This window comes from Nomascus leucogenys, chromosome 16 (genome assembly GCF_006542625.1).
Source record: "Nomascus leucogenys isolate Asia chromosome 16, Asia_NLE_v1, whole genome shotgun sequence".
NCBI classification, from domain to species: domain Eukaryota; kingdom Metazoa; phylum Chordata; class Mammalia; order Primates; family Hylobatidae; genus Nomascus; species Nomascus leucogenys.
Window position 1 is genome coordinate 64564471 of NC_044396.1, and position 26578 is coordinate 64591048.

Genomic DNA, 26578 nt, shown 5'->3' on the forward strand with positions numbered 1-26578 from the left:
GGGTTCATTTTTCTGCTTGTATATAACTAAATGTTTCCATGTCAAAGGGTATCTTTCAGCTAATAGTTGCCCATTGGATTAATGGGAAGAATGGGGTAACATTAAGCATCTCACCTCTTATTCTGGCAGAGAGACCATGAAGAAAACAAATAAGGAATCTAAAAGTTCACCCTAAATTGTCTCTATAGAGTGGCTTGCTGAAATTGTTTTAAAGTAATAATTCAAAATAAATCTCAGGCAAGCCTATGAGTAGAAGGATAATTGAATTGGTGTGTTTCTATTATAATATTTAGTACATCATATTTTCAACTTTGGGGAAAGTATATTCTTGGAAAATTACAGAATTCTTAAAAGTTCTTGGGGACATAAATTTTTTAACTTTTTAAACATATAAGAGAAATCTGTATTTGAAGAAATCATTTAAAGGGCCTTACATTGAGTCTTTTTTTTTTCTGCCTTCTTTTGTTGTTCCCTATTACATCCCCTTGTGTTGTCACTTATGACTGAAGCTCCACCCTTCTCAAGGTAGCACATAGCAGAAATGCATGTGGCTTTACTCCAAATAAGTAAGACCTTGGTTAGAAAGTTTTATTTTATTATTAAAAAGAATCATTTGTTATCCCAAATAAATTATCCAAATAATAGCAGCATAGGAAAGAAATGAATGAATTTTAAGCATCACAAAGAAATATTTTGGGGAGAACAATAATAGACATGAGTGAAGATGTGAAGAAGCATTTCCTGAATTTTAGCTCACCAACACATGTTTATTATTGTTGCTTCTGCAATACAGAGTAGTAGCTAGACTAGCTTACAGATCTTATCTATGCATTGATACATTTTTACCCCCATAATTTGCTTGAAAATAAAAAGCACTGCCTCAGTTCTATATACAAGCATCCTATTAATCTCAATATTGACTCCAATTGAACAGACATAACTTACTTTAACAGAAACACCCAAACAATGAACTAGAGGTGGGAGAGTTTTACATAGTGAATTTTGTTGCAGTTGGAGAAAAATGCAGAAAATAAGAATGCATATACTGATCCTAAATTAATGTTGAAATTGTATACATCTAGATACATTGTGAGAAATTTTCCCCAAAGCCTATACAAATCTTATAAGCATATCATGTTATTGTGTTAGAGAGCCATCAATTACCATGAAATAATATTTTTTAAAAAAGAAACTAACCAATAACATTAAAATCAATCATTAAAAGGAATTCTCCTGCTGCAGCCAATTTGGAATAACATAATTTGTTTTTCAAGATTTGTGAAAACAAGTATAATGAATTTTTTACCTGGCTTAAGAAAATCTTAACAATTAGGAAAAAAGCTATATAACTATTTTAAAAATATTTAAATGTGATTTTTGGAAGTGTTTACTTTTACTCTAATGATAAATATAAACTATATTTACCAAAATATTTATATTGAAAATATAAATCCGCAACTATGAAAATATTTATTAGCCAAAATGTTATCTTTTTAGAAAAGCAGATATTTGATTATTTCAAAATGTTTAAATAAATAATGTTTACACCGATAGTCATTATCAACAAAGTATATTTTTTCTTAATTGATAGACATTGACTTGTTAGGTTTATATATTCATAAAATGGATCCATAGTCATAAATGCAAAAGATTCTTCACATATTAACAAAAATAAATGTTACATTATAGACAATAGAATACAAATAGAAACAAATCACTATTATATTTCTTAAAGAAATGACTATCACATTGCATGATGGTCATTTGATGATGTTTTATATATAATATTTATCAGACAAGATATTTGACATTAAAGTTTTCTTATTTTGGTATTATTAATACATTAAAATTTGTGTATCATAAAACAAAAATTTACCTTTTATTATGAATAAAAATTGGAAACAAAACAAACTATTTCAGTGGAAACAATAATAGAAAATGAGAATTAATGTATAATTTGAATGTGTGAATGGTAGAATCAACTTACGGTTAATACTATATACAAACACATATATATAGGTGTATATATTTATCTATTGATGCATATTTAATGACTAAAAATGATCAATATACAAGTATGTCTGAGTACTTGTATACAAGTACCTACCTTAAGAACATCTCCTTGTGCTAAATGAAATGTTCTGGCTGAAATATTGATTCCCTTTCCTGCTTGAACCTGAATACTATAAATGCATTCATGGTTGTTTTCATAGTTGAGTGGATAATTTGGAGACAGCAAAATTCCTTCATTATTTGTTGCAGATGCACCACATTCAGCTGCAGGTAAAACAGAATATTGAAGTACAGTTTAATAGATAGCAGTATCATTTTCAAGCAATATCATGTATGGAAGTATAATGCATTTTATTTTACCTAAAGCCTAGGAGAAAAATAATATACAGAATGGCTTTATGTTGTAAATGATTAATTCCCTCCTCAAATAACATATGGGTGGAAGAGACTACAGCCCATGGAGAGGACACTTGTGTACAAATGAAAATATACAATAGTTGTAATAATTTTCCCCCTGGATTAAAGGATAGCATAGGAAAGGGTGAGTGCATGAATTTAAGAATGTATTTTACATTTGTGATTTCTGATAAATTTAATACATTTAAATTTATAATTTAGCTCTTTAAAATGAAAGGGTTTTGAATAATTCTAACTTCATCTTTTAAAACGTTTTTACCTTTATAATTAATTTGATCCTTCTTTTTTCTCCTAATACTCAGTATTCTGCTGACACAAGAATTTCAATAATAAAAAGGGAATCAAATATTACATTATCTTTGAAAACTGATATAATAGTTAAACCCCCTCAGGTAATAACAGTTAAACAATAATTGTAACAAATTGGGCATCTTTGGAAATTACATCGCCTTTCTCAGTATAGAAAATTAGACTGGATTAAGGCATTCTTATAATAGATAAAATGGTACTGCTAAACCTTCAGGACTAATTTTGCAAAATTTGAGGAACTGTCTAAACATTTAGGAAAATGTGAGAATTTCTCAACAAATTTAGGTCGAACTTAATTTTAATGTATTTAAATATAAAAAGCTTGTGGCAATATTGCAAAAGAAAACAATAAGTCCTTCAAATTCTTAAATAGGTTTCAGAAATTCAATAAACTAAGTTTTCTATCTTATCTAATAAATTACTTCATATTACCAAACCATAGGGCAAAAATATTTACATTTTCAAATATTTAACTGAAAAGGAACAAAAAGCAAGTTGTTATTTTCTAGAAATAAGATTTTAAAAATAATGTTTTATGGGAACAGTCAGAAAAAGACAACAAGGTGAATAATGAATTGCTTTACCTTTTAAACGCTTAAACATTAACAAAAATAAGACAAAGGAAACAAAAGCCTAATGAAATAAAAATGATCAAGGAGAAGCAGTAAAATATCAACATTGTGTGAAATAATAATAAAAACTAATGGTGTGATACTAACAGCCAGTATTATACAATAAAATTTCCCCTAAATTCCTTTTAAAGAAAAAAAATCAAACTTCCAATATTGATTTAAATTACTTTATTTTAATGTCACTTAAACATGTTCAAAAAATAGATATGTCCTTATGCTTTTAGCTGCGTAAAATTATAATACCAAAACCAGTTTACAAATACAAGAACAAAATGACAAAAAAAATAAAACAAAAAATAGCAACATGTATCTAATGAGGCATAAGATTTTGTTTTACTAAAATTAAATCGCCTTTGGCAATGTGGATCAGGTAACAGCTGCTCCAGCGTAGGCTTTTGAGGTTTGCTATACCTTTAATTACTCTATGCTGTGTAACAACTTGATTCTCATTCATATTATGCCTCTGTGAACTGCTGAGAAACTTTCATCTGTATAGTGCAACATAATGCCAGGTGTCCATCGCTTAGTGGAGATCATTTACATTTTAATTCTCCTTTATTTCTTTCTACTAGCTTTTTGGAATATAGGTTTGTTTGTGGAGGCATGAAGACAAATGTAATCTGAATTACACAGGTGATCTAAAATGCACTATATTTTTGTCAATTAGATTATTTAGAAGGGAGTGCAAATTATTTTAAATTATTTTGCGGAGTCATGAAGTTTTGAAAATATAAATGGTTTTAGTTCTTCTCTGTAATAAGTTGACACAATATTTTTCAATCGCACGTCTAATCGTGCACTTTCTGGTTAAAATATACTGATGATCAGCAAGTCAAAATCCAGAGAATGTCATACAAGGCCATTTACAATGCGATCCCAGTGTGCCTGTCCAGCTATTACCTACCCTTCTCTGCCATGGACCTTGCAATTTAGCTACCCTGAGCTACTACTGGCCCTTGGCCACAGTCTCACAATCTGAGCCTTTGAACATGCTATTTTCTCCCCGTATGAACACCATCTCTGGTCCCAAGAGATGTGACTAAAGAAAATAACTGCCCATAAGGAAAATTACTTGATATGAAATTAAACTATTACGGTTCTTTTCAGTATCCGGTGGCTGTGATGGTACATTAAATTGAAAAAAGCAACATCCCATTAAAATATAACGGATAATTCTCACGAATAATAGTCATGGTTCCATGCTTATGAATGCCCAGCAAAAATGTAACTTCAAGATTTTCATTATATATAACATGATTAGCACAGCAAGTTTTCATAAAGCTTATTTAAACTGAGAAGATAAGTATTGGCAAACTGTGACTGAATATTCTTAAGATATGTTAAAATTGAGAAAAGGAACTAGCAGCAGAACAGCTAACCACAAGAGAGAAGCATGGTTAGTTGATACAAGGAAGACAAGGGCATATATGAAAACGTCAACTACATGAGAAAGGAGTTTGAGTAAAGCAAGTCCTAAAGATCCAACCGGTAAAGGCGAATTGAAAAAGTTATCTCTCAGCCATAGTGACATTTATGGAGAGCATACCACTATCACTGAACGGTCACAAATGTGTGACTCAGAAGATTATGTCAATGTTAAGGTTTTCAGTCAGGTGCTATAAGGAATAGCATATGTAAAATAAAACATGTATGTGAAAAGTGTGTTACAATAAAAAAGCTACAAGGTCACTGTAATATAAACAATTTATTTGTTTGGTTGAGAATGTACTGTAAGATATTTGAAGTGGCTAGAGGCAAATGATAGAATGCTCCGATTTGGAAAAAATAAATTGATAGGTTGATTCTATAGATATTTATGAAATATTTATTATGTACTGGTTGGTGAGGGGAATAGTTGAAGCTCTTATGGGACTTACTTTCCAGTGGAAAGGATGGATGTCTATCATACAATCACTCATATAAAAATATAGTATGTGAAAGCATATAACTGAGAGCCCTGACCTGTCCTGAATAGCCAGGAAAGACTCTGAAGTACTACAACTTGAAAATGGATGAGTAAATTAAGGGTGAAGGGAGAAGACAAGTGGGGGAAAAGAATATTCCAAACAAAAGGAACATATCTAAAAACATTATTGGAGGGGGTGGGAGACAAAGGAGATAATGACAGATTCTAGGAACTGAAAGACCTGATATGAAAAAGCTTTCTTTGTGCAAGGTTGATCTACAGGTAAATCTCTGAGGATGCTTATCTGGTGTGATAGCAGAATAAATGTTCCTTCTTAGGTGTGTATGAATGGAGAAGTCATTAGGTGTGAGCTGCTTGTTCTTGTGATGGGGAAATAACGTTTGTCTTTAAGGCTTGGAATGTTGGTTGCAGAATTTGAAGAGCAAAAGAGGAGACTGAATGAGGTATATTTATAAAATTTTTTGAGATTTTGGGTAAGAAAATCACTGCTTCATGGTTTAGGGGTTGCAATGTTTTCTGGAGGTGAGGTAAGCACACTTCTTCCTACCTTAACATAAGCCCAGGATCTTGTTTCTCTCATGTCTTGATCCAAAGGGAGTTTTATGTTCTTGATAACTGATGCTACTAACTGATAAAGCCTATGTTTGATAATAAGGATTTCCTACAAAATAATCAATGTAAAGCTATTAATAGGTAGTAATGTTTCCTCTCTCTAATTTGAACTAGGGGGTGGTGTCATCTTTAAATCATAAAAATTAATAATATGAAAACATTACATAATTTAGCAGTGTTAGGAAAATATTTTTGGAGAATAAGTACTTAGTGCTCTTTTTAGCATATAAATATTTTTTGTGCAATTTCCAGTGTACACGTTGTATATGATGACTTTTCTGAAAAACAAGTCCTATTCATATAAAATATTTTTTATTTAAATGTACAGATTAAGATATCTATTCAAGTTACCAATATGAAACTCTTTGCTGAATATGAAAATAATATGTTGATAAATGTGGCTTTAGTTGGATTGAAGTGGGAAAGAAATGTGTACTGAAATCTGATGATAAGAGTCACTGATACAGTGAAGAATTCTCTAGAGCAGGGATACCCAAAAACAGACAAGACATGCATCATTAACCTCCATTACTGGGATAAGAAAATCTGGTAGCATCTATTGTACACATACAGTCATATAATTTTAGATAAACTGAAAAAATGCTTTTCAGCAATTTGACTGGAAATCTGAAAAGTGTCTAGATCAGTAAAGTTCATAGTTACTTTTTTAAAAATGTGCATTACAATTGAGTCTATTTTTAAACTGTTTTGTGAAAGCAGGCAAAATATACTTGATTTAGATTGTTCAAAAAACTCAGAGTGTTTTTAAACACAAACATATGGTATGCAAGTCAAATAAGGAGTAGCATTAAGCAGAAATATATTTTTCCATATGTTTAATTATTACCAGAAGAAAAAGAGTAATACATAATTTTGCTCATAGAGGATCATATGAGGATCAAATCCAAATCAATCATTTCTTTTCTGCATGTGAATTCAGATTTTTTTTTCATTTTTATCAGCTACTTGAGCCCATTATATTCCAAATATAATTTAGATTTCATTTCATTAAGTTAGGACACCATTGATTATAAAAAGCATCTTTATGTGTCTCTAAAAAAGCAAAAATGCTGCCAATACACTATAATAGTCATTGATTGTGAGATACATACATATTTCACAGCTGTTAGTTTTTTAAAATGGGGCATCTAAAAATTGTGAAATATGGTAAAATGTGTTAATAAGATTAATTTGTGTTTTTTTTTTTAGCACTTCTCCTAAGATGCCTTCTCAACTTGGCAGTATTAATAACACTTTGTTCTTCAGAAATTTTTAGTCAAAAATATTTTATTTTCTTAAATACGCATTTTAATAATACTTGGATTTTCAGAAGTGGGTAGAAATTGTAGGGTAGAAAGATACATTTATTTCCTTATGCCCCTACTGAGAATATGAGAATCCATTAGTATTACTTGCATACAGTCTTATTTTTTTTTTCTTTTGTTCTTCTTAGGCAATAATAGTACTTAATTGGCTTTCTCCTTTTAGCCTCTCTAAATACAATACATGTATGTATCCAAGTGCAAACCAGTGCTACTTAAAGTTATTTTAAAAAAAGAGTTTAAACATTTTTTGAAGAATTTCAAAAAAGTTTCATAGCTACTTTTTCCCCTTAAACATTTGTTTTTAATGCATTTTCTATAATCATTTTTTACCATAGAGAATTAGGGTAATCATTATTACCATGTAGAATTATATTTTTGTGTGTGAATTGCAGTCATAATTGAAATGCTTAAATTCAAAACGTTTTAAAATGAATTATATCATTTTCTGTCAAAAATATTGACTATTTCCTATAATCTGACATGTCTTTTCATCTTTTCTTCTTTCCAGAAACAGCTACTGAAGGTCTACTGTGCTCAGTTATTTATTAAAAATAAGGTTCTTAATAAAAATAACTATGGATATGCCTGATACTGTATTAGATCTTGGGGATAGGTCCTTGTCCTCATGTGATATGTACTCCAAAAAAGAGGCAGACATGGAAACTGGTACATGCACTAACATGTAGTCTCTAGTATGATACAAGTTCATGTAATAGGCTGAGATGGCACAAATGAAGAAGCAGTATATTTTAAAGGAGTCGCAAGAGAATTACATTAAGGCAGACTTCATGACTGTGTTTTTCTTGATTTGAGTAAGAAATGTGGTTCCAAAGGTAATCAAAATATATGAAGAAGGGATTCCAGGCAGAGTGAAATACTCGAATGAAAGTATAAATAGGTAAACCAAATTGACATTAGTTAGAAGAACCAGTAATTCATCCACCATTCTAAGGCATTTGAACTTTATCTTGTAGGCAATGAAGAGTCATAGAAGAGTTTTAAAAAGAGAAAAACATGACCAACTTTGAGAAATCCATTAGGGCAGCTCTATGAGGAATGAATTGTAGTCTTGGGTTACTAGAGGATGAAAACCCTAGAGAAGATTGTTGTAGTGCTACAGACAGAAGATGAGCGCTTCAACTAAAGCAATGGAGGAAGAGGAGATGCCAAAGTAAAAGTTACAGAACTTGGAGACAAGTTCGATGTGGGGGCATGAAAGAGAGGAAAGGTAGAGAAGACAATGAGTGGCTTTGCTTATAATGCTGATGAATGTATTTTTGCACAAGATAAATTTGGTATGCCTGTTGGACATCAAGTAAAGTATTCCAAGCAGCTAGACATATTTGTACCCATGAGATTGATCTTTTAAAGCCACAGACAAAAAGGTTTATCCAGAGAACACATACATATATATGCACACATATTGAGAAGAGAAGCAAACTAAGACCAAGGTACACTCAGCAAGAGAATTTAACAGGTAGACAAAAGGGACATTCAAAGAAGGTAGTATCATGGAATAGTAAAGAGAGGACAGTTTTAAGAAAATAATTGTCATCGTGTTAAATCAGAGTTCAATTAAAATGAAAACTGAGAGTACATTGATTTGGGCAATTAAGAGTTTGGGAAGAAATGAACTATGATATTGTCTGTAAAGGGTCAGGGGTGATACAGGTTTGAAGGAAGGGTTTGTTTGTTTTTTGATGTTTTTGTCTTTGGTTTTGTTTTGTTTTTTGGTTAGTTTTGAATTAAAAACATTTCAGGATGTTTATATTTTAAGCGAAAGGAATAGTAAAGAGGTGGAGGGTGACTGGGGTTTTAAAATGCTATCTCTGAGTCAGAATACCCAAAAATCTAATAACTTAAAACAAGGCTAAGAAGCCACTTGAAAAAAATCTATGTGATTTTTAAATATAATAACTGAAGACATGGATTTAAATTCCATGTATACTATAATTACTACTATAGAACACTATATAATAAAAATGCTACAAAAAATGACAACAAATTCTACAGTAGTTTTCAAATAAATGGCTCTTTATTTAAAATTCACCAAAAAAATATGAACATTGTGCTCAAACTAGATTGCTTTGTTTTCATTATTTTTGAATACTTCATATTGGGCCAAGATTATTATTGATTTATAATGACAAGACCTTTAGAGAGTAGACCTTTGACTACCTCATTTAACGCAACCGATAAGAATGGTATTATAATAAATATGGCTATGTCAAAAATGTTTCCATATAAATATTCCTTCCTCTTTAAAATACATTTTATACATTTTTGTGATGCAAAGAGAAGGCAATCCTTTATGCAACAGTATTGTTTTCATGTCTTTTAGTCAAACGGTCAAACCAAATTGTAGTGTTGAGTATCCTGAGAATAAGGAAACATGTCATAATATTTCTTATATCCCATGATTTTTTTTTTCTTTTTTTTTCTTTTTGAGACAGAGTCTCGCTCTGTCACCCAGGCTGGAGTGCGATCTCAGCTCACTGCAAACTCCACCTCCCGAGTTCACATCATTCTCCTGCCTCAGCCTCCTGAGTAGCTGGGACTACAGGCACCTGCCACTACGCCCAGCTAATTTTACGTATTTTTAGTAGAGACAGGGTTTCACCATGTTAGCCAGGATGGTCTCGATCTCCTGACCTCGTGATCCGCCCTCCTCGGGCTCCCAAAGTGCTGAGATTACAGGCGTGAGCCACCGCGCCCGGCCCCCATGATCCTTATATACTTCTCTAGACCCTGTGAAAACCCAATAAATACTGCTAATTCAATAACAAGGAGGTAGGAATACTAAGAAAAAGAGAGATTCATTATTCTTGGAAGTGTGAGAAGTAGTAATTGCTGAAAACAAGAACAAAACATATTTCTTTTATCTAATAGATATTTTATCTAATATAGATTTTTTAATCCAATAGATTTATTTAATTTCTCCGCATACTATATGCACACCTTATCTGAAGGTGATATGAGCAATAGCAATAGCTAGTAGTAGTTGTTAAGTGCTTACTATTCTAAATTCTTTAAATGCACTTCTCAATGAAGTAAACCTGTGTTTCGGAGGATAAATTTGAAAATGTGAGTGGTGGAATAAGGTACCCAAGATCACAAAATGGGTGAACTTTAAACACAGATAGTTCTGTCTCCAGACCCAAGACACTTAACCCCTTCATGATATTTCCACTCAGAGGCGAATAAGATACAAACATACAATCAAGGAACTTCACTTTCTCAAGGACTACAGGAATTTCTGTAAATCACTATACTACAAAGCAAAAGGTGCAAGAAAGTGAGAGATAATCTGTACAGGTTTAAGGAGAGAGACATTGCTTCTGATGAAAAAGTCAGAGAATGCTTCATCAAGAAGGTAGCATTTTGGTTGCACTTTGAAGAATTCAAAGTGGAATTCTGATTGGCTGAGAAAAGAAACAACATTCAGGGGAAAGAAGGCAATTCAATTTAAACATATTAATTTTCCTGGTATTGGGGAAAAAGGGAAAGGCAGGAGTAACTTTTAGTTTTACTTAGTTCAATTAATATTTTTATATAGTGTCCCTTCTAATTTCGTAACTGCCTTGGCACCATGGAAATATGCTCTCTACAATGAGTTAATTAAATACTTAAAATTATACTTAGTCTTAAACCATAGGTATTAGGGATGTTAAAAACAATTTTTCTATTTATAGATTGAAATACAAGTTTCAGGTTAAGCATAACCTTAATAAAGTTCTCTAGTACAGCAGGGAAAAAAAGAGAAGCCGATGGGAGCAGACAGCTTCCTGTGCATTTTCTTCTGTTATTTTAGAGTGGTCACTGTCCATCTAACAATTTTTAATGAAATGATAAGGAAGCAAATAAGCCAAACATTCTTAAATATTAGGATGATTTTTATGTTATTGGGAGAGCCCCAATATCTAATCCAATGATCCAATGTTATAGCAAACAAACTTTTAAAAGATTTTTTTCAGCACATTTAAAGAGAAGTTTATAATATAATCAGTCCTTGAACAAATAAAGGGTTAGAGAATTGACTCTCCATGCGTTTGAAAATTTGTCACCTGTAACTCCAGCACTTTGGCAGGGCAAAGAGGGTGGACCACCTGAGGTCAGGAGTCCGAGACCAGCCTGGCCAGCATAGTGAAACCCTGTCTCTACTAAAAACACAAAAATTAGCTGGGCGTGGTGGCAGGCACCTGTAATCCCAGCTACCCGGGAGGCTGAGGCAGGAGAATCGTTTGAACCCAGGAGGCGGAGGTTGCAGTGAGCCAAGATAGTGCCGTTGCACTCCAGCCTGGGCAACAAGAGCGAAACTCCCATCTCAAAAAAAAAAAAAAAAAAAAATTGCGTCTAACTTTTGACTTCCCCAAAACTTAACTCCTAATAGCCTATTGTTGACCCACAGCATCACTGATAACATAGTCAATTAACATATATTTAGTATGTTATATGTATTATATACTATATTCTTACCATAAAGTAAGCTAGAGCAAAAACGTTATTAAGAAAATAATAAAAAAGAAAATATAGTACTGTATTTATTGATACTGTAAGTTTATGTTATCTGCTTAAAAGATGAATCAAATGTCTGAAATGGTAGGCAATCACAGCTGCAGACATCAATCTATGGTACATATCAAGCAATTCACATTTCTGGGTGGTGGGGTGGGGAGAGAGACAAAGTCTTGCTCTGTTGTCCAGGCTGGAGTGCAGTGGCACTATCTTTGCTCATGCCTCAGCCTCCCAAGTAGCTGGCACTACAGGAGCATGCCACCATGGCAGGCTAATTTTTGTATTTTTAGTAGTAAAGGGCTTTTACCATGTTGGCCAGACTGGTCTCAAACTCCTGGCCTCAAGCAATACACCTGCCTTGCTCTATCAAAATGTTGGGATTACAGGCGTAAGCCACTGCATCTGGCCCAATTCACATTGTTTCTTGTAATGTAGTGACATTTTTCTGCTTCTTGGAAGTACTTCCAGCATTGCTAGTGTCACTTCATTCCCATGGCATTATTCAGTTTATCGTATTGCATTAAACAACAAAAAATACCTGAGAAATTACACAAATCAAATTTTACTGCACTATGCAGTTTACTGGAGAGACAAACTGCTGATATGGAGATGACTGATGCTACACGGCACTTTAAGCAATACTTGCAACACTTGGGCTCACCATAATAGCAAAAAGAAGTGGCTAAGAAATTATTACTGTAGTACAGTATGTACTGTAGTTAATTTTATGCAGTTGTGATTTTATATGGCATCTTTATATTTATTTACATTCTTCTCTACTGCAAATTGTGCCATGTATGGTCTGTAAGTGTTTGTGTGGGTAAGTCTGAAAAAATGTTAATTTTTTATAATAGATTTGTGTACATTTTATGGTAGTAAATGATAAAAATAGACTGATGTATACATATATTTTATGCATTCATGACATATCTAAATTTTTCTCTTTTTTTTAGGTTTCATGGTTCATCTGTGAGTTTTTTCAAATTGTCACAAATCTCCAAAAAGTTTTCTAATATATTTATTAAAAATTGCATATTAGTGGACCTGAATAGTTCAAACTTGTATTGTTCAAGTGTCAACTGTATGATGAATGTGTAAGGAATATATTGGTAAGTTAAGGCATTGGTAACAAACAAACAAAAATCAAATAAAACCAGGTTAGAAGTTACTTTATGGGAAATAAAATCTTCATTAAGTAAATCTAGTCACTTAAACTGAATATTGATTCAGATTTTATTGAATAAATATTAATTTCTTTTCAACTTAAGATCATCATCCATTCCCACTTATGCTCTCCAAAGCTAACATTATTTAACATTTTTCAAACTGTAATATGCAAACTTTCAGTTAAATGAACATTTTTTCAGTTGGAAGGTAGAGGGGCAAGGGAGATTTTTACTGCATTACTCATAGTAAATATTCAAAAAGTTCAGAAGACCTTAAGAACTGTTTGCAGTACAGTTTGAAGCCAGGTAGTGTGATGCCTCCAGCTTTGTTCTTTTTGCTTAGGATGGCATTGGCTATTTGGGCTTTTTATTTTTGCATCAATATGAATTTTTAGAGTAGTTTTTTTCTAATTATGTGAAAAATGTCATTGATAATTTGGTAGGAATAGCTATAGATCAATACAATGAAAACAGCGTGGTACTGATATAAAAATAGAAACATAGACCAATGGAGCAGGTTAGAGAACCCAGAAATGAAGCCATACACCTACAACGATCTGATCTTTGACAAAGTCAACAAAAACAAGCATAAGGGAAAGGATTCTCTATGCAATAAATAAGTAGTGTTGAGATGACTGGCTAGGCATATGGAGAAGATTGAAACTGGACTCTTTCCCCTTTCATCATATACAAAAACCAATTAGGGATGGATTAAAGCCTTAAATGTAAACCCTAAAACTATAAAAGTTCTGAAAGAAAACCTAAGACATGCCAATACCTAGCTCCTGGCAAAGGTTTCATAATGAAGATGCCAAAAGCAACAGCAAGAAATACAAAAATTAACAAAGACGACCTAATTGAACTAAAGAGCTTCTGCACAGCAAAAGAAAGTATTAACTGAGTAAACCGACAACTGACAGAATATGAGAAAATATTCACAAACTATGAATCTGACAAAGGTCTAATATCCAGAATCTCTAAGAACCTTAAGTTAGCAAGCAAAAAATAGACAACCTTATTAAAATATGGGCAAAGGACATGAACAGACACTTCTCAAAAGAAGACATAAATGTGGCCAATAAGCATATAAAAAATGTTCAACTTCATGACTCATTAGAGAAATACACATCAAAACCACAATGAGATATCATCTCACACCAGCCAGAATAGCTATTAATAAAAGTCAAAAAATAATGGATACTGGTGACGCTTTAAAGAAAAGGGAATGCTTATACATTGCTGGTAGGAATGTAAGTTAGTTTAGTCATTTTGGAAAGCAGTTTGGATATTTCTCAAAGAAGTTAAAACAGAACTATTATTTGACCCAGAAAGCCCATTACTGAGCATTTACTCAAAGAAATATAAGTTGTTCTACCATAAAGTCACATGCATACATATGTTCATTGCACTATTCACAATAGTAAAGACATGGAATCAACCTAGATGCCCATAAATAGTGGACTGCACAAAGAAAATGTGATACATATACACTACGGAATACTACATAGTCATAAAAAGGAATGAAATAATGTTCTCTGCAACAACATGGAAGGAGCTGGAGACTATTATCCTAAGCAAATTAATGCAGGTACAGAAAGCCAAATACCACACATTCTCACTTATAAGTGGGAGCTAAACACTGAGTACACATGGAAACAAAGAAGCGAACAATAAACACAAAGTGAAGGGTGGGAGGGCAGAGGGTGGGAGTAGGGCAAGGATAAAAAAAACTACCTATTAGGTACTATGCTCGTTACCTGGAAACGAAATAATCTGTACACCAAACAGCCATGACATGCAATTTACTCATGTAACAAACCTGCACAAGTACCCCCTGAACCTAAAGTAAAAGTTGGAAAAAAATACCTGTTTCCACGGCTCATTTTACACAAATGTAATCCTAATTAATTTATATTTTGCTTAATTGTGATTAATTTATCACAAATAATTTCTAGAATAATCTGTCAATCCTGCCCTTCATTCTAATAAGTTTAGGCCTTTAAAGCAGAGAGATGGCTCTGTACCTTACACTTAAAGCAACACTAGCTAATTAGATGCACAGGATGGTGAAACAGGAGCTTCTCTCATCATCCTCTGAAGCAGCATCAACTTAAACAAGTATCTACAAACAAAAGTACCTTTGTGGAAATCTGGAAGTCCAGTGAAGAAGTTCCAACAGACTGTGGCATCATAAAATCCAAAAACTGACTTATCAAAGGAAGAACAGTATCAGGTTATCTAGGTCGCCTGTCCCCCACGGTGGCACAGCTCAATGCCAAGAGAAGCCCCCGCAGCCCATGATTTCTCCTACACGGAAAGTAAAAGCATAGTGACTGAGTACCTGGCACCTCCAGCATGCAGAACACTGCTTAATAGACCCACTTCTATCTTGCTTCATCTAGAATCCTGAAGGCGTTGACACTGCTCAGTAACTGGGAGAGGTTGGAAAGAGAGAAGGGAGGCTGCAGAAGCTACTAATAGCTCCACTGACTCCATCAGAGAGGCTACCATGAGATGTGTGGGATGCTTTGCCTCCAGAACCCCAGATCATCCAGGCAGATAATCAACAAAGAAACACTGTACGTGAACTACCCTATAGACCAAATGAACCTAACAGATAAAGCATTTCATCCATCAGCAGCAGAGTACACATTCTTCTTAAATGAACATGGAATATTCTTTAGGACATATCACATGTTAGGTCACAAAACAAGTCCGAACAAATTTTCGAAGATTGAAGTTATACCAAGGACCTTTTTCAACTTAATGGTATACAACTAGAAGTTGGTAACAGGAGGAAAACTAGAAAATTCACAAATATATGGAAATTAAACAACATGATTGTGAGCAATAAATGGTTAAAAGAAGAAATCCAAAGGAAAATTTAAAAATATCTTGAGGCAAATGAAGGAGGAAACATACAAAACCTTATGGGATGCAGCATTGTCCAAGAGAGAAGTTTTCAGTGATAAATGGCTGCATGAAGAAAACAGAAAGATCTCAAATAAACAATCTAACTTTACCCCTCAAGCTACAAAAAGAAAAAAAAAAAGCTAAGCTCAAAGTCGGTGAAAGGAAAAGGACAAAGATCAGAGCAGAAATAAATGAAATGGAGACTAGAAAAGCAATAGAAAAAATCAACAAACCAAGAGTTGGTTTTTTGAAAAAATAAACCAAATTTGTAAACTTCAGCTATACTAAAGAAAAAAGAGAAGCCTCAAATAAATAAAATCATAAATGAAAGAGGAGGCATTAAAAGTAACAACACAGACATATAATCGTAAGAGACTACCATCACAATTACATGCTAACAAATTGGATAACCTAGAATAAATAAATTCCAAGAAAAACATGACTTACAAAGACTTATAAAGAAATATTAATATAAATAGATTAATAATGAGTGAGAAGTCTGATTCACTAATTAAAAATCTCCCATCAAAGAAAAGCTCAGAAACTGATAATTTCATTGTAGAATTTTATTTAACATTTAAAGAATAATTAACACCAATCTTTCTCAGACTCTTCTAAAGAATTGAAGAGGAGAAAGCACATCCAGATTCATTTACAAGGCCAATATTAACCTGACACCAAAGACAGACAAGATACTACCAAAAAAATTTACAGGCTAATATCCATGATGAACATAGATTCAAAAATCCTAAAAAATTTTTAACAAACCAAATTCAACAGTGCCATGATCAAGTTAGATTTATCCCTGGGATGCAATATGTTTCAGTTTACTGTATAGATACTAATAAATGTGATATATTACATTAACAAAATGAATGACAAAATTATCATCTCAATAGATGCAGAAAAATCACTTGACAAAATTCAATGTCCTTTCATGATAAAAATTTCCAAAAGATGAGGTAATAGAAAGAATGCACCTAAACACAATAAAAGTCATATATCAGAAGCCCATAGCTGACATCAAACATTGAAAATTTGAAAGCTTGCCCAACAAGATTAGGAACAAGACAAGAATGCCCACTCTCACTAATTCTATTCACTGTAGCACTGAAAGTTCTAGCCAGAGCAACTAGGAAAGAAAAAGAAATCAAAACCATCCGAATTATAAAAGAAGGCGGCAATTGTCTCTATTTGCAGATGACATCATCTTACATATAGAAAACTCTAAAGACTCCACCAACAAAACTGGTAGAACTAATAAATTAATTCAGTAAAATTGCAGGATATAACATTAATATACCAAAATTAGTTGTGTTTCCATATACGAACAACGAACTATTCAAAAAAGACATTAAGAAAGCAATGCCATGTATAATAGCATAAAAAAGAATAAAATACTTAGGTAGAAATTTAACCAAGGAGGTGAAAGGCACACTGAAAACAATAAAACATTAAAAAAATTGAAGTTATGAATAAATTAACATCCTGTGTTCATGGGTGAGAAGACTTAGTATTTGTGTTCATGGGTGAGAAGACTTAGTATTGTAGAAATACCCATAGGTTCCAAAGCAGTATACAGGTTTAATTCAATTCCTATCAAAATTTCAATAGCAGTTTACACAGAAATAGAAAATCAAAACAAAATTCATATACAGCCAAATAGCTAAAACGGTCTTGAGCAAGAAGAATGAAGCTGATGGCATCATACTTCCTGGTTTCAAATTATTACAAAACAAAACTAATCAAAACAATATGATACCAGCATACTGGCATGAAAACTATATATATATATACACACACACACACACACACACACACACACGTATGTGTTTTTATATAATTTATATATGTATGTGTGTGTGTGTGTGTGTATATATATATATATATATATATAATAGAAAACCTCAAAATAAACCCAGGTATATATGGTCAATTAATCTTCGGCAAAGGCTGTAAGAATATATGAAGGGGAAAGAAGAGTCTCTTCAATAAATGGTGCTAGAAAAGCTAATATTCATATGCAAAAATATGAAACTGGCTCATTATCTTACACATACACAATCAACTCCAAATGAATTGAAGATTTAATCATGAGACCTGAAACCTTAACACTTCTAATAGAAAACAGAAAAAGTGCTCTATAATTGTAATTTCAGAGACGATTTTTTGGATAAAACACAAAAACACAAACAATAAAAGCAAAGATAAACAGATGGAACTACATTAAACTAAAAAGTTTCTGCCCAGCAAGGGTAACAATCAACGAAATGAAAAGACAACACATGGTGGCGCATGCCTGTAATCCCAGCTACTCAGGAGGCTGAGGCAGGAGAATCACTTGAACCTGGGAGGCGGAGGTTGCAGTGAGCCAAGGATGCACCACTGTACTCCAGCCTGGGTGACAGAGCGAGATACTGCCTCAAAAAAAAAAAAAAAAAAAAAGAATGGAAGAAAATATTTGCAAAACACATACTTGATAAGTAATGTACATTATATTCAAGAAACTCATATTACTTTATTTTTTAAACCGCAAGCAACCCTATTAGGTAATGGGCTAGAGGTTTCAGTAGACATGTCTCCAAAGAAGACATACAAATGGTCTACAGGTATATGGAAAGGTACTCAGCATCACTAATCATCAGAGAAATGCAAATCAAAACCACAGTGAGATACCACCTCACATCTGTTAGCATGTCTATTATAATAAAGTAAAAAGATAACAAATGTTGGCATGGATATGGAGAAAGGGGAACCCTTATACATTGTTGGTGGGAATTTAAGTTGGCACAGCTATATAGAAAACAGTAGGGAGGTTTCTCAGAATATTAAAAATAGAACTACCATGTGATCCAGCAATCTCACTTCAGGGTATATAGCCAAAGGACATAAAATCACTGATATCTGCATGCTCATGTTTATTGCAGTAGTATTCACAGTTGCCAAGATACAGAAACAACCAACCTAAGTATCTATTGATGGATGAATGGGAAAGAAAATGTAATACATATATATATGGAATATTATTTAGCACTTAGAAGAAAATCCTGACTTTGCAACAACATGGATGAACCTGCAAGACATTACGGTAAGTGAAATAAGCCAGACACACAAAGACAAATGCTCCACGATCTCATGTACATGCGGGATCTAACAAAGTCGAACTCACAGAAACAGACCAGAAAGTTGGTTAACAAAGGTGGGGGGGTAGGGGAAATGGTGAGATGTTGGCCAAAGGGTACAAACTTACAGTTGTAAAATGAATAATTTCTGGAGACCAGACACACAGCATGCTTACTATAGTTAATGGCATTGTATTATAAGCTTAAAATTTGCCGAAGAGAGATCTTAAATATTCTCATCATGCACACACACACAATGTAACTCTGTGAGGGGATGGATATGTAAATTAGCTTGATTACTGCAATCATTTCACAATGCAGATATATAATTAAAACATTACGTTGTATATCTTGAATACATGCAAGTTTTGTCAATTATACCTCAATAAAGCTAAAATTTAAAAAAAAAACCCACAATGTTAAGGAACTTCAGCAAAAAGTACAGGAATGTATTGATCTCTTTGGCTCCCTGTCCTTTGGGTCTCAAATACAGTCTCAATTGTCTAATATTTCCCTAGTTCCCACTATCACATTTCAAATGGCAGTGATCAATATGGGACTTCCCCAGCTGTTTGAAATACACATTGTTGCTGATTTCACCTTTTATTCTCTTCTTACTGGTAATAAAAAAAATTGTATATGATCTTATAAACCAATAAATAAATGTCCAAAGACTATTTTTACTAGTGATTTTTGAGTTCTGCAGAATTCATAAAGCAAGTCTTTTTTCCTAACGCTTCGTAAAATGAAAGAAAACGAACAAAAAAAGGCACATGAGGAAAGTCTCTATAGGCCTGACTGCCTCCTGACTGCATCAGCTGAGCACCATCTTCTGATTTTCATCTCTTAGCTCTTCTCTAGAGGCTGAATGGAGTGGACTTCATGCCCTGGGAGTATATTGAGCCTGCATTGATGGCCTTCTCTTTGGCCAATGTATTAAATATCACTATTTCAATTCAGAAAGAAGCTTCATGCTTTCTTCCTCTGTATCTTCGAGTTGCATTGAAATGCATCATGCAAAGTACTCAATAATTATATACTATAAAGCAAACAATAACTCTTGGAAAATGTGACATTATAGATGAATTTTTAAGATGTGAGAGGATTTACTATGGAGTAAAGCTTTTTTGTAAAATAATTATATGAAGAGGAAACAAAATCAGTATGTGAACAATTCTTCATTATGACAAATTTTAGCTCAAGTGTGTGAAGTTTCATGGAGATGGAACGACTGAGAAATGCCACGCATAATGCAGGTAAACCTTGACTTTACATCTGTGAATACAAAAATTAGGAGCAAGACTCCCAATCCTAAACCATATCCAGGTCAGTAAGGTACATCTGGTTGATGAATATCTTCCCAAAAGCATTTCTTATAGATATCATGGAGAATATTTACATTCTCTGAAACGTACCAAATTTATTCAAGGAAATAAACCATCTTGGGTTTTACCACTTTAATTTTACTAGTGAGTTATTGTCTTCTTTATGTTAATAGCCAAAAGAGACATAAAAATTTTTTAGAGACGAGTAGTCCAACTTTCAATGGGAACTTAAAATTTCTATAACAAAAATCTAAAAATTTTAAAATAAATAATGAGAAGCATAATAGCTAAGCACTGATAGTGTTTAGCTGTATGCTTTGCTCTAAAACAAGCTCTATAATAGACTATTGGCTTTTTTAGATGGCTGTGTCATTCAAACTAGATCTGACTCATTAGTACTAGGGTGGCATTTGTTGCTGGCAACAACACATGTTGAGTCATTTTATATTCCCATTACAGATTCTAGCTAAGGAAATTAAATTCAGAATGTGCCTTCTTTGTCTACTGGGCTGCAAGTGTGCATACCAAATACACAATTTGACAATATAAAGCAAAATATATTCAAATTTCACTTATGCGGCATAAATCTAAGTATGTAAAATATAGCATTCTGAATTAAAATATTACATTTTAAACCATTGATAAATACAAATTCTATTACAAAGCAGTCACTTTGCTATTTGCTGGGAGTAAGAAGAATTAAACAAATAGATTAAATGATAAATTGCTTTGTGATGTGCTAAGTGCCATAAAAACAAATATGAACAAGTTTGGTGGGAGTACTGTGAATGAAATAACCAATTTTACCTATATTAGTTGAGGAAAGCCCAGAGATAAAGAGAACCAAACCAGGTTTTAAAAGCATAAAATACAACTTGCTAAAACAATTCTATAATGCCTTTGATTTTCCTGAAAAAAAATGTCATTTCATTATGGTTCTTATGTTCACTAGACAAATTATCAGCCAGGTATAACAGATATATAAACATCAAATTTTATTTCAGCGGACCTAAAGTCTGCATGGATGTAAATAAAAAACTATCCCTTTCATTGGTCTTCACCATAGTAGTTTCTTAGGAACAGTTGATGGGTTTCAGATTCTTTGAGGATTTTTCATCTTATATTGTAGCTTTGCATTCACTGTCTTGTATCCAAATGGGGTGGGATTAAGAAATCCAAAGAATTTATGGAAAAGATCGCAGTATAGGGAAACATGCTAAGAGATTATAAATTATAGGATCAGCTGGAGAATGGCAAGTAGACCCTCTTGAATTCTTCATAGCAACACTAATGGTTCTAAAGTAGATAAGCTGTGATCAGAGTTGGGAAACAGCGTTCTTCTGAGGACATCTTAAAAAAGAAAAAAGAAAAACGTAGTGATCCTGCATGTATATTTTTAGACAATCCCAGTTAAAAACATTTCTGAATTCTTTCTTTCTTCTTCTTCTTCTTTTTTTTTTTTTTTTCAGATGGAGTCTTGCTCTGTCACCCAGGCTAAGTGCAGTGGCTCCATCATACCTCACTTTAACTTTGAACTCCTGGGCTCAAGTGAGCCTCTAGTCTCAGCTTCCAGAGACACTGAAATTACGGGGGTGCACACCACCACCACCATATGTGGCTAATTATTATTATCATTATTATTATTATTATTATTCTGAGAGACAGAGGAGTGTAGCGGCGAGGGGGGTGGTTGAAGGGGTGGTCTGAGATTCTTTTTTGCCCAGACTCAACTTGAATTTCTGGCTTCAAGCTATCTTCCCACCTTAACCTCCAAAAGGTGCTGGGATTATAGGCAGCAACTACCATGCCCAGCCTAAAGTTTAACCTTTAAAGGAAAGTCTATGTGTTATAAAATTACTGAGAAGAAGATCGTCAGTCTACAGGTGGTCTAATTGTTCTTTTAACAAGTTGTCACCTAAAGGTGTCTTAATTTTATTATTCCTTTATCCATGTTTGCTATTCTCTGTTTTTCTCTCACTGCTTCTATTTTCTCCCCTACTGTTATTATTACTATAGAGGTTTTTGTTTTCATTTTTTTGGTTTGCTTGCTTAAATTTCTGTGAAGAAAAAGTGCTCTATAAAGCAAAAATGGAAAGGAGAAATCCTCTTGTGGTAGATTACATATATGGAGTTTTATTTTATATTAATTTAAATCATGCACATTTGAAATACCTTAATAATTAAAATATTAATTCTTTACATAAAGTTTCAATTTATGTAAATAACTCACTAAAAATAATAATCACATAATTTCAAAGATGTGAACCAAATTGGTTGTAAACCATGTTTATTCTGAAATGCCACATGGCCTTACACCTTCATTTTAACTGGAAATACCCTCCAGCCTTTGGCACACTACACTTTGCAACAGAAACACTATGGAGTGATTGCAGGTGATATTCTTTCATTCATCTCACAAATATTTATTGAGCATCTACTATGTACCAAACACTATGCTCTGTGCTAGAGCTCCAGCCATAAAAAAAAGAGCAAGAAAGATAAATAATAACTGCTTTTTTCATGATGTATCTATTCTCCTGAGCAGATAAGATAATAAACAAATATAGAAAAATGAACAGATTAGGCCAGGCATGGTGGCTCATGACTGTAATCCCAGCACTTTGGGAGTCCAAGGTCAGAGGATTGCTTGAGGCCTAGAGTTAGAGACCAAACTGCACAACAAAGCAAAGCTTTGTCTGTAGAATTTTGTTTTTATTTAAAAACATTGGTAGATTAAACAATAAGTCAGATGGTTGTACGTGCTAAGGAGAATAAGCAAATTAGAAAAGAAGGATAGAAAGTATTGAGGGGATATTCATTAAAAGTCACTTTTTAGCAGAGAACTGAAGGAAGTAAATGGGCAACTATGAAGATATTTGGGAAAAAGCATTGCAGGCAGAGGGAATAGCAAATACAGGGCAGGAGGATGTGCTTGGCCTATTGGGGGAAATGGCAAGGGGAACACTGCAGCTGGAGTGCCCTAATTGCCATGGTAGCAAACTCACCACACCATTTCCACTTTTGCTCCCCAGAGTCTATTTGCAACTTAGAGCCTGAATGAGCCTTTAATGACATATATTCTAGGATCACTATATGTTTGTCCCTTTGAACAAGCCTTTGCTCAGAATCCTTTAATGGCTTTCCATCTTATTCTGAGTAAAACCAAAGTCTTTGTAATGGCCCACAGAACCCTACCTGGTATACTGTTACCTCTCTGCCCTCACCCCATCTTTTTATCCTCTTTACTCATTCAACTTTCAATGTCCCCCACTCCCAGGGCTGTTTCCCCAACACACAAATATATATACAGTAACAAACCACTTCAGGATGAAGTGAATACTTCTATTAGAGAGGTTCTGTGTATCTGTTCCATCTAGAGCTTTTTATTTTTAGAATTTTTTTTTAGACTTACAAGTAACCATTCCCTTTTAAAATAAAGAATTTAAAACAAGAACTATACAAAGTTAGACACTGAATTTTATTTTTTAGTTTAAATCCCATGTTCTATTCTCCTCTCAGGGATCCGTTATCAGGATTGGAATTTGAATATTTCAAAAACCTCTTAAAAACTAGTTTAGTACATAAATGCTACCTTTTACACTGGCTGATAATTCAATTTCAGATACCATGTTTAAGTTTTTGAACTACTCTACAGTTGTTTTTATGGTCTAGCATAAAAATTGGAGTTGAGTTAGTTTCCTAAACTTATCCATTAGATATTGAGACAACTGTAGACATAACAAGAAAACCATCTGTACTCATATTTTCTAGGGCTAGAAAATAACAACTGGTCTTACAGAATATACAGTTTAAAGTTTGTACCTAGTTTGAAAAGAATATAGAACCAATGACAATTTTTAAGTCTGTATTTCGTGAACAAATTTTGAGCTAAACTTGGAAAGTAATAAAATCTCCCTCTCCTTCCACTTAGATCATGCAAAATGTAGCATATCAAATTCTACCATAAAATGCATGAACTTCAACTGTCAGAATGCATAGTGGATGAGACTAATTTAGGAGCTTTGAACCATGACAGTATAGCATTTGACAAAAGTTGAACAAATATGGGCTCTTGTTCCCAAGAGTTAACCTAGCTATAGAACCTAAACACATTTTCCAAAATGTCTTTTTAAATGTCGATAGAGTAGTCATGATATTACTGAACCTGCAAATTTTAATTGAGAGTGTTTTTAATCTTTCCAGATAGTTAAGATAGCACAGTAATTGGTACCTAGAAGCATGTAGAAATCTACTTTGGCCCAAAGCAAAAAAGTTCAAATAAATGATTTTTACAGTCATGTTGGACAACATATAGAATATGCCTACATCATGAAATTTAACCGATAATATAACTACTAGCTGCAATTCTATAACAGGCTGTCACCAAACATGGCTCCTAAAGAAAGACAAAACTATAACCTATATACTATAAAGCATGTGAAAAAAGAGTTCTGGTATTCTGGAGCAGTTTTGTGGGCATATGTCTGTTGTCCCTTGGGATAGTGGAGATGCTATAGCCAAAATGTAACAAAGGAACAGTGAAAATAGTATATTCTATTATAGAAATTCCATCTGTACAAGGAAATATTGATGTAAAATAAGTGTTGGTCATGTTTTCACCGAAAGGCTCCAACAACTTTTCTCTGGAATTGAGAAAAGAAAATTCCTTTCTTTGTTATTTAATTTGTAGAAGCAGATATTTCCATGAACAGTGGCCATGAAGCTTCTTTGTGCCACCATCGAAATGGTAATGTTTGGGAACTTCACTTTCATTAACTACAGGCACAACTTAATACAGTAATAAAAAGTGACTCAAGTCAGAATACCTGGGTCCTCATCTAGGCTCTACCTATGTGACTTTGGGCAAGTTACATAATCTCAAGTGCCTTCATCTGTGAAATCAGTATAATTACAGTGCCAAATTTATGGTTGCTGTGTAGATTAAATAAGTTAGCATGCATAATGGATTTGGAACAGAGTCGTATAACTGGTAAGTACTCAAAAATGATATCTATTATTATCTCAGTTTATCTTCATGTATGACATAAGCATTTTTAGTGGTATTTTTATTTTAAAGATAAAGAAATATACATTTAATGACATCAACATATATAGCTTGAAAATTACATATATTGTGATCTTCGAACTGCACAGCACTTCTACCATGTAAGATAAATAAGCTACGAGCATGTATTGAATGCCTGAATTCAGAACATTATATTATTGAATTATGGCATTGTCAAGTAGTCAAGTAGTCCCTCACCAACAATCCAATGTCTAATCCAACCACAAGGGTCACAAATGCAGCAAATGGAATGACTCACCACTCTTTCATGGATTTGGCTGGTAAGGTGACAACACATGGATTCAGACAGTTTATTACACAGACAGGAAACGCAAGATCAGTGTAATGTCAGTTCCTTGAATTCTTTGTCCCCTGGGATGACACCAAACAGGCCAGACGGCAGATGGCATGCAAAGAGGTACATAAAGCGGTAGTCCTGCCCAATCTCATTGGCAGCTGCAAGCATGTATATTGAAGGGAAAGAAAGGTCACTCTGTCATTGAGGAAATAACTCTGAATTACAGCCAAGCATTTTTAAAGGCTTATATAGAAGCCTGAAAACATACCTTTAAGAGGGAAAATGTGTAAAGTCCTGTGTTCAACTGGAACTAGGGAGATGAATTGGAAAAGGCCTGGTGGCAATTCCACATCAGGCTGCTTGTCTCTCCTTATTACACAAGGAACCCCAGAACATTCTCTCAAGAATTGTGTCAGACTGAAAATGAGCCTCACTTATTTGACCTACGTGGAAATGTGCAAGGTCATCAGGACACTCATTGGATAGTGGAGCTGTTTCTCTATAGGCTTATCTTCCTTGACAAATTTCAAAGTAATGCATGTGCAAAATCTTCACAATAAAATAATATAGATTATGTATAGTTAGGTAAATAATAGATTAATATTAAATGAAAACTTGATCTTCCATGTCTCAACACAAAGAGAAAAGAACATTGATTTATAAGTTTTCTCTTATTTGGGCAAAATATTGGCAATCTGTGGTGTAAAACATGCATACTTCTGGCCCAGGCCATTATTAAAATGGAGCAGATAAGTGCATGAATTAATGTTTAAAACACAAGTAAAATCTTTGTAATTTGGGGTAGATTATGTGTAAATACACCTAGGAGAAAACAAACCGCAATAGCTAAAAATATTCAGGCTCATTAGTAAAGTGCATGGCAGTTTCAAATCTGTAATTATCTCACTGAATAAAAAGTCTCCTTTCTTCTGTTGTTTA

The 26578-nt window shown here is 33.4% G+C and overlaps 1 protein-coding gene across 2 annotated transcripts in view; it reads right to left on the bottom strand.

Moving 5' to 3' along the window:
• CSMD3 (CUB and Sushi multiple domains 3) overlaps nt 1–26578 on the bottom strand; it is a 1213340-nt gene that overhangs the window by 370571 nt on the left and 816191 nt on the right. For both annotated transcript variants that reach the window (XM_030795533.1, XM_003256134.3), the window contains one exon: nt 2108–2277. In XM_030795533.1, coding sequence (XP_030651393.1) covers nt 2108–2277 — 170 coding nt within the window. The remainder of the gene's footprint in view (nt 1–2107; nt 2278–26578) is intronic.